Here is a 10315-nt window from a genome sequence, read left to right as displayed (position 1 = left end):
CAAGTCCTTGAAAGATATGTGATAAATTTTCACAAAGTTCCTGATTTTTCTTATCCAAAAGTTCTTCTGTTTGTTTCACAGTCTGCAATGAGGACTTAGCTAAAGCCTCTTGTAAATCTTTAAGTGTAATGGAAGGAGGAGGTGTTGGTGGGGGAGATCTAGGTTTTTGTTGTTGAGTTTGCACAACAGGAGAAGAAATGGCTGTTTTAGGCAATGCAGGAACAGTACGTTTTGAAGCCATTCTGCCAGATTATTTTTAAAACTTACAACAGCAAGTATAAACTTAAGAAAGCTTGACTTAAGAAAAATTCTTTAAAGTCCTTTAAGATGCATCATTCCACAACCGGAAAGAGAGTGAAAGTTTTCCTTTAGTTAAGGAAAAGCAACGCTTCCGCGGCCATTTTCTTCTCACTTTCACTTATAGCAAGTAGCAGACATCGCAATAAAATCTTGAGTTAAAGTCACATTTTAACTGAAGTAAAAATCCCCTGTCAGGTTCCGTCTGATCAAAAGTTACTCACAAACAGATACAAAGTAGCAGCAGTGGCGGCGACATCTAGCTTCGCTCCGAGGAGCAAAGACGCTCCGAGCTGCGGAGAAGAGGTCCGGACTCCGGGGGAGTTCTCACCTTCATCCCCCCAGGATCACTCCTGGGGGGACTAGGGAACTCAACCCCTATCCAGACCAAACTCACTTTCTCCCCTTCGCCCGGGGAGAAAATTCCGAGCCGCAAAACAGCTGATCTGTGCTGTTTTGACAGCTTTGACGCAGTCCCGGGCAGGAGGCTGAGAAGAAAGCCTCCTTCGGCGAAGCCTCGCCACCGGAAGTCCAGGCATCTGAATCTTGATCACGTGGCCATGTGGATGCCGCAACTACCATAAGTGTGAAAAACAGAAAGTCACTTTTTTCAGTGCCGTTCTAACTTCCAGTGCTCACATTAAATGAACTGTTGTAAGTCGAGGACTACCCATACTGGATTCTGTGAATATTTCAAACGATTCAGTGGTTTTCTCCCATCCCGTCTATATATTTTCTGCTTCCCCAGAGGAGCAGATTTCCCTCTAACCTGTCACCTTATCCATAACACAATGATATAATCCTGATTTTGTCCATTGGAAAATGTGTGCTGTGTGTTGTGGTATTTCAGAAGGCAACCTGAGGATGTGGCCTTAATTAAACATTCTGTCAACGCTGCTAACATTGGATGTTCTTGCTTTGACAACATATGAAGATGCAGCCTTTTTCTTTTTTATGCTTTACTCTTAGAATTAGATGATGCTGGGGGAGGAGGAGGAATGTGGTGGGATGTTATGTCTATTGTTAGACATAACAATATTGTACTAGTGTGTGAATTAGAGCTTGAAATAAGAGATGATAAGAATTGGCGGGTTGCAGAACAGGAGGGAAAGTCTGCATTTCAAACTAATTGGAGAATGTGATTTATGACTGTTAATTGGAGGAGGGAATTGTGCTTTGATACTATGTGCTCAGGGGAGGGGAATCCAGTTTTTGGCTTCAACTATGTTAGTGCCGAAGCTATGCTACTCCCATAAAGATACTTTAAGGTAAACAATGCCTCAAAGTTCTTTGAAGAGTTTCATCTGTCGGAACCATGACACATTATCTTGCTGTTGAAGCCACTCGATGGAATCTGAAACAGCTTCTCCAACTTTTACCATTTATTCCAGGAATCTACACCCAGCTATGGGCCAGATACAGGAAAACCAGGCAGAATGGGGAGCAAACAGCAGGATGGCCCTAGTTCAGCAGACTGGCAGGTAAGGCTGTTTCTAGCGCATCAGGTGTGGGCTCCGTTCCCTTCCCCAACTCTGCCCTCCACTCTGGGCAGTGCCCTCAACTTGACCGCCTTTGTATTCCCTTCCAGCAAAGTCCATCTACCTCCAGCAGAGGGAATTTGGGAGCATCTCAGCATCTGGATGGACTCAAGGCCCCCCCCCCAACCATTCCTCCATTGAGCCCCCAGAGAGCGAGAAAGGGAAGCTTGGCAGAGGAGCAGATTCTGTTAGACCAGGTGAATGAAATTGAGAAATAAGTACGTATCTGGGTCACAATTTGAGCATGGATCCACTTCCCTGTGTGATTCAGTTGAAAAGCTATCCACTTAGCCTTCACCCAGCAAACAACTTAACTGGCATAAATTGTGCTGCCCCCAGTGCCATCCCCAGTTAGAGATGCCATCAAATGGTGGTGTCCTTCTTTGTGGCATGCAGGGAAGGGCAAGAGAAGGAATGGTGGGTTCCCTTAACTTTGTTCCTCCCCTCCTTCTGCCTATGACTGTGCAGCTCCCCAACACTTATCAGTGTTTGAGAAACAGCTTGGGGAAGATCCTCTCATCCAGCCCCTAGCAGTTATTAAACCTAGGTTAAATTTTCTTTTGAAAGAACAGTTAATCCAAGTTCAGGCTCCTTTTGAAATTGTGCTTGAATCTAGACTTTAAAATAGTCGAATTAACAGGAAGAAAAGGTTGTCTGGTGCGGTGGGCATCTCCCTTTTCCCATGTTGCTCAACTCCTCTGTTGTCCAGGGACAACTCCAGAGAATGCACAATCACATCAACCCATCCTATCAGGTCCAGCAGAAAGAGTATTTTGTGGGCCCCATCCATGAAGGAATGTCACCTGGTGGGACCCAGGAGGAGAGCCTTTTCTGTTTTGTTACCTGTCCTATGGAACATCATTTCCTCTGAGGTCAGACTAGCCTGATTTTGTTGGCCTTCTGGAAGGACCTGAAGACGTGGCTTTGCCACCTAGTCTGGAGATTTGGTGGCACTGATGTAGAGCCTGCAAAGTGGCTGTAGATTGATTGATTCTGTACTACAAAACCCTTGTCAACTCTTAGCAACAACATTCAGTCCTTGACTTTTGACTGCCTGCTTAGTGACCATTCAAAGTTGCAATAGATTCCAAAAAAGATACTTATGACCTGGATTCAAAGTTTGAACGGCGGTCAAAAAAGGTCATTAAATGAGACGTCATTACATGATGACCCACTTAATGACCCGTGTGACTTACAACATAATTCCAGGCTCGGTTATGGTTGAAAGTCAAAGACTACCTGATTTTCTCCACAATTATCTTTCCCTAACCTGGCCTTTCAGCTCTTCTAATAATTCACTCATGGCTTCTGTAACTAAGTCTATCCATCTTGCTGCTGGTCATCCTTGTCTTCTCTTTCCCAGCATCAGACAGCCTTCTCCAGAGAACTAGGTCTTTGCATAAGGTGTCCCAAGTAGGATAATTTGGGCTGGGTCCTTTGTGCCTTAAGCGAGAACTCTAGAGTGGCTATATTGTTAGTGACATTGTGCTGTTCTGCTAATTATATTTTTGTAAAATACATTACTTCCCATCCTGCCCCAGGTCCCTATATATCTCTCCTTCAAAGTATGGTGTTTTACCCTAAAAAGTTTTGATTTTTCTAAAAAGCTTGATTTTTCGTACTTGTGTCAGATCTCTGTATTAAACAGTGGTATTAAGCATTGTTTTGCATTCCTTTGTATGTGAATGTATGCTCTTTTGCCTATATTGGAACATGCAGTTGGAGAATCAAGGTTGTTACTGGTATATATGGATGATGTCTGATTTTGTTTAAATTATTTGTTCCCTGCTTTTCCATCCGTCTGCTTCCGCAAGTCTGCTGAGAAAACGAAATAAAGACAAAAGCTCCAGTAAGAATCAATCAGGACAAATCACCCAAGCCAAAAACAACAACAACACCCCCCACCCCCAGTAAAGTAGCATGAACTGCAGTAGAGGTAGAACTAGTATTTTTTTATTATTAATAGTAATAATGAAGATGATAATGCAATTTTAAAAAATGGAAAGGAAATTTCCATTGGAAACAACAAATGACTGGATTTCAAGCACTGTGCAGCAGAAACTCCTAACTGTGGGTAGTCTTTGACTTACAACCATTCATTTAACAATGGTTCAAAGTTACGATGGGCTCAGGAAAAGTTACTTACAACCTGTATTCGCACTTATCGGTACAACCACCTCATCACCCCTGAAGCTTGGTGACTGAATGCGGTCACTTAGCAACCAGCTCCCATTTGCAGTGGTCACCACGATCGCAATTTGTGACCCTTTTTGCCATTTTCCAGAAAAAAATGCCCATTGAGGAAACTGGATTTACTGTAATGACTGTGTGATTTGCTTAATGATTGCTGTAAAACTGATCATGAAATCAGGTCTGACTTGACTTATACTGTAACTCCAATGACTTAACGACAGAAATTCTGGTTCCAATTGTGATCATAAGTCGAGGATTACCTGCACATCACTTTAGACTAGAATAAAGGCATCTCCCTAAATAGTGCATTAAAATATTATAATCTTAATGGAATTAAGGCTTGAGAAGATGGCCAGGTCATCTCCTTCCTTCCTTAAGCTTGGTCACTCAACAGCTAGATACTGGTGAAGCGAGCACAGCAGTGCCTGCATTTTCTGCATCGCATGAGAAAAGCACATCTTCCTTCCCCTGTCCTTACCACTTTGTACAAAGGGACGATTGAGAGCATCCTGCCATATGGCATTACTGTCTGGTTTGGAAGCATCACTGCTTCAGACAGAAAGGCGGTGCAGAGAGTGGTGAGGATGGCAGAAAAGATCATTGGCAGTTCCCTCCCTTCCATCCAGGACATAGCACATAAGCATTGCTTGAGCAGGGTCCACAAGATTGTCTGGGACACTACACATCCTCTTCACAACCTGTTTTCCTTGTTACCTTCTGGGAGGAGGCTTCGTGGTATCCGAAGCAGAACATCCAGATTCAGTCACAGTTTTGTTCCATACAGTATTAACTTATGAACTCTCAAGCTTCCTCTTTCTGCTATGTATTCAAGATGGACAGTGATTAATATTTATATGTATTATATGTAAGAGTGTAGGTATATACATATGTTGTATATAGCATGTTTATATGTGTGTTATGTATGTGTACACTTTTGAGAGCAGGCAACAGAATTTCATTTTTAATGTGTGCCAGTGTGCCCACTGTAAAAAATGACAATAAATCTTACCTTACCTTACCCTACCCTACCCTACCCTACCCTACCCTACCCTACCCTACCCTATCCTATCCTATCCTATCCTATCCTATCCTATCCTATCCTATCCTATCCCTTTTATCATTTCCTGCTTCATTTCTTAAATTACCCATAATGAATAGAATAAAAAATTTATTGTCACTTTAAATGTACACTAATCAGCATACATTAAAATGAAATTTAGTTGCATTCAGCTCTCAAAAAATACCATTTTGCCATATGCCCACATACACACATATATGACACAGAGAAACATCACAGTCTAGTTTGAATGTATACATATATATGGCAAAAAAAAAAGAATCCTGCGAATTTACAAGACAGATGGCATAAGGAACAAAGCTGTTACAGAATCCAGTACTTCTGCTATAAATACTTTGAAACTCCTCCCAGAGGGGAGCAATAGAAACAATTGCTTTTTCCCTTCCCATATCAGGCTGCTTTCCCATTGGTCAGAAAATGTTCTCTTGGGAGAAGCAGGACACATCTGTTACCTGCTCTAACCTTGAAGGATGGATGCTTCTCTGTCCTGCAACTAACAGGATGCTATTTATTGATTGCTTACTCAAATGGTTTCTTCTGGTGTGGAAGCAGAAACTAGGGAGAGACAGGAAATTTAAGCTTGACGTGTTTTTTTTCCTTGCTTCCCTTCCACTCCATAGACCATGAAGGCTGCAACCATAGAAGTGAAGTTCCTGAACACAGCATTGTCAAGGTATGACAGATGGCAAAATTATTGCCGCCTTCCTCATTTGGTTATTTATTTATTTATTTGTTTGTTAGGTTCTACCCTGCCTTTCCTCCAAGAGCTCAAAAGTGTCATCCATGGCATTCCCTTTTGTTTTTCCAAAGAACAGTCCTATGAGGTAGGTTGGGCTGAGACACAGTGAGTAGCCCCCAGGCAGGATGAGAATGGAGTTGAATTGAATCTTCATGGTGCTAAATGAGTGGTTTTTCAATCTCATCAACTCAGCCAGTGGCCAGCAGCTGAGGAATTCTGGCAGCTGAAGTCCACACAAAATTTTGAACTTGAGAAACACTGATCTAGACCAACTCCTTAACCATAATGCCATCCTGGCTCTCCTCTAGTGTTTTTCAGATGTGACCTGGGGAATTCTGGGAACTGTAGTTCCAAGACATCTGGTTGGGGAAGATTGATGAGGGATGGCAGTTGAAGGGATTTAAACAATTGTTTTATTCATTCCAGCTTTTCATGAACATTCAATGGGTCTTAGAACTACAACTAAAAAAACCTTATTTTAACAGTTTCTGGAATGTATGAGGAAAGGGATGAAGTCCTAATGCAGGCATGGGGAACCATGGCCCTTTTTTGACTTGTGGACTTCAACTCCCAGAATTCTTGAGCCAGCTATGAGCCATGCTGGCTCAGGAATTCTGGGAGTTGAAGTCCACAAGTCATAAAAGGGCCATGGTTCCCCACCCATTGTAATGGATGGATGGCAGGCAAGTCATAAATGATTGCAAAGGCCATACATGGTGGTAAAAGAATGCCAGCGTGGCAAAGCAGTAGCTTAGGAATCGGCCACACATTTCCTTGTGTCCTGCCTGGAAGCCGTGAGGGATGTGCCTTATAACATGGTATCACTGGAGTGGGCAGGGCCAATGTTTTTTGGAGGTGCAATATAGGGTTCCTTAAGAAGTGGGAAATTGGCCTGATTTGGGAGCTGGCTTAGGATTTTAAAGGAATGCCACAGATGTCTTCAGGTTCAGCCCAGCCATTAATTTCATCCCTTTATGGAAAAAGGGGGTTCAAAATTCAATCCTGCCCAATGCAGGGGAGGTAAAGAGGGTGCTGAGGTAGCTTCCCATTCTCTTGGGGTGCGGCTTATTCATTTTTGAAGTTGTAGTATTAAAGGACTGAAAGGGAAAAAAAAACCTTTGCAGGTAAAAGTGTGGCACCTGGGCCGTGACTTCTCCCAACCCTCCCTTCTTCCCTCATGTCCAGGTGGCCTCTTCCGAAACGACGGTCCCTCGGCTGTCCCGCATGAGCGCCCAGGAACAGCTGGACAGGATGCAGCGGCACCAGGAGGCCAAACGGAAATCTGAGGCTGCCCAGCCCCCTCCCCTGGGCCACTGGCAAGACTCTCTCAAGCATGGGTCTAGCCGGGTGGGTGTGAAGCCTTGTGGGGAGGAGGAGGAGGAGGAGCGTAGGAGAACAGCAGGGGTCTTGGGCGGACGCTTTAGATGCTAAGTGGGAGAGAGGTTCTGTGGCCCAGAGAGGAGCCAAAATACATTGGGCAGTTGGGTGGGAGAAGGATAGATTTCCAGACTCTCTTTCTGTGGTGGAAACCAGCCATTTGGGTTTGTTAAGAGGAAGCCGGAAGAAGGATCAGATAAAGACAGCCGGGTCTTCTGAGGCAGGAGTGAAAGGGGCTGCTTCATGCTTGGGTGGGGGGAGGGGGCTGAGAAAAGGAAAGGTTCCCACCAAGACGTGTTATGATTTTGCACATGTATCCAGTGAAACCGAAGGATTGTCTTCCAGGCTTTGTAAATCAAAACCAGAAGGAAAGGATGGTGTGCTTAATGTGTAGCTTAGATGGTAAACAAGGGGTGGCTTTGTCAAGAGCTGGGCCTAGATCTGTGTTGCTCATGCCACGTTCCCCTCCCATCGTTTAATCTCTCCTTCAGCCCCTCCCCAATGCCCCCCCTGAGTCATCACCCAAGGAGGGAGTGCAAATTGGGGAAGTCAAGCCTCCTCGGTGCCCCCCAACCCCTGAGTGAGAGCGACAGCGAGTAATCCAGCTCTCCCATGCACTGGCGACAGAGGCTTCACAGCGGGGAAAACTCGTCACAGGTACTAGGATAGGCCACTGCATTTCTTTATTTGTCCCAAGCATGTATGTCCTGCCTTTTGATCCCCCTCCCCTTTTTTTCCCAAATAGCTCCATGTTAGGGTGGTGATGCACCTAAGTGGGTAAAATGCTGACTCAGATCCCCGATAGGCAAGGGTATCGTCCCTGGAGGTTACATTTTGGGTTTTTTTTTTTTTTGCAAAACCTGATCCAAAATGTACAACTCACAGCCTCCTTAATTCTGCATCGCCTCTTGGGTTGTCTCGTTCTGCCTTTTATTTGCCTGAAAGCAAATGCCTTGTTCAAGTAATACAGGTAGTCCTCGACTTACGACCGTAATTGAGCCCATTTCTGTTGCTAAGCGAAAGATTTGTTAAGTGAGTTTTGCCCCATTTTACGACCTTTTTTGCCACAGTTGTTAAGTGAATCACTGCAATTATTAAGTTCATAACATGGTTAAGTGAATCAGGTTTCCCTATTGACTTCATTTATAAAAAGGTCACAAAAGGGGGATCGCGTGACCCCAGACCACTGCAGCCGTCATAAATATGAATCCGTTGCCAAGCGTCTGAATTTGGATCACGTGGCCATGGGGATGCTGCAACGGTCGTAAGTGTGAAAAATGGTCATAAGTCACTTTTTTCAGTGCCGTTGTAACTTTGAACGGCCACTAAATGAGTTGTTGTAAGTCAAGGACCACCTGTATACAAATATTGTTCTACAACCTCTGGACACTGGTATGCCTCATTCACACGTTTTCCAAGGCGTTGTCAGAACCTCATCATTGTCTTAGATACAGCCCAGGAGCCTTAAGCTTCACATGATTTTTCTTTGTGTTTTATTTGAATATAATCTTATATTTTTTCTTTTCCTGCCAGTCACTTCCCAACAGGTGCAGATAGTCCTCAGTTAACAACGGTAATTGGGACTGGGAATTCCATCACTAAGTGATACAGTTATAAAGCATGACATCATGTGATTTATGACAGCAGTTCCAATTGCGGTCATAATTCACCTAAGGTGAATCCTGTAATTATTAGGTGTGATGTCACCTCATCCCCATTGATAACCTCCCATTGGCTTCCCCCATTGACTTTGTCAGTGAAGATCACAAATGCCCATCACATGGGGACACTGCAACTATAATAATTGCAAGCCAGTTCCCAAATGTTTGGATCACGCTCATACGACAGTGGCCCTGTTACCTCAGCACAACTTGAGGACCACCCAGAAGGGCCGTCATAATTTTGAATGCTGGCTGAATGAATGGTTGCTAACTGTGGACTATTTATTTATACATCAAACTTCTTAACCATTCATCTCCCTTATAGACAGGCTCTATGTATGAAGACTAAAGACTCTGTGTACCTGGACTTTTTCTGTGGTCAATCTGTTTTCCTATCCAAAATCCTGTACACAATACTGACTTTGTTAGCTGCAGAAGACATAATAAAACTATTTCACTTATGTGTTCTCGACCAAAAAAGCAAAGGCTCCCTTGAGTCAGCTTCTGGTGATTACTTGGACAGATCTGTGATGTTTTCCTGGCAACGATACAGAAGTAATTCATCGCTGCCTTCTTGGGAAAGTTTTTTTTTTCAGCTATCCAGTCTGGCCTGTAGCTCTTTCAATATACAGATTGTCCTCTGTTGCAATCATCAGCAAAATACCCTCCCTGGGTACTTTTCCACTGCTATAGGTTTCATCTCTAACATAAGTTTCGTTTCCTATGAAATGCCTGTAGGCTTTGTTCTTTGTCCATACAATGAGCTCATCCCCTCTGTTAAGTTTCGTTTCTTAAATTGGGACTGATTTCCCAGAAAAGACCTGCATGAAAACCCTAAGTTTCTGATACGTAAGCTAAAGAATGATTTAGTGTCTCCTGGTTTCTTGTTTCTCGCTCCATATATGGTAATGAAGACCCTTTCCCCCTCCTCTTTTTTGTACATCCCCTAATGACGTTTATAGACCAATAAAAGAGAGGCGCAGAGGCTTTTCGGAGCTCTCGCATGCCATCTCACCTGAAGAAACATGTTGTCCGTGTGTTTCTCTATCTAAGCGAGGTCCGTTGATGGTGTTCAACGTACATTACCAGTCCATTCCTCTGGAGAGGAATAAGTTCATCCTGCAGGCGCAGGATCCCGAGAGTAAAATCTCACAACTGGTGACCCCGACGTGATTCAAGCGTGTTCTTCGTCTGTGGAAGCGCTCCCTGGCACCCTTCTCACGCACCTGGCAAAGGCTCGATCATCGTGAGTTATGGGATCTTCACTTTCTCAAGTTCTATCCAAGCACGTGGAAGAACTTTATAAGTTAGTCAGGAAGGCAACTTGTTTGCAAAAAGTTAACGGAACAACTGTCTATCCTCTATCTAAAAAAGAAATTGTCTCTTTTCTTCTCTATCTTCACAAACACTGTCCTGCCTATCCTGAAGGCGG

General features: G+C 43.8%; 1 protein-coding gene across 1 annotated transcript in view; it reads left to right on the top strand.

Moving 5' to 3' along the window:
* Positions 1 to 10315, top strand: part of LOC107298072 (pleckstrin homology domain-containing family A member 4-like) — a 52690-nt gene that overhangs the window by 30541 nt on the left and 11834 nt on the right. The window contains 3 exon segments of the mRNA XM_029286447.1: positions 5727 to 5779; positions 7031 to 7249; positions 7714 to 7879. Coding sequence (XP_029142280.1) covers positions 5727 to 5779; positions 7031 to 7249; positions 7714 to 7879 — 438 coding nt within the window.

Source organism: Protobothrops mucrosquamatus, unplaced genomic scaffold, assembly GCF_001527695.2.
Source record: "Protobothrops mucrosquamatus isolate PMUCROS unplaced genomic scaffold, P.Mucros_1.0 scaffold3696, whole genome shotgun sequence".
Lineage (NCBI taxonomy): Eukaryota > Metazoa > Chordata > Lepidosauria > Squamata > Viperidae > Protobothrops > Protobothrops mucrosquamatus.
The sequence above is the reverse complement of the archived record's forward strand: the minus strand, read 5'-3'. Positions and strand labels throughout refer to the sequence as shown.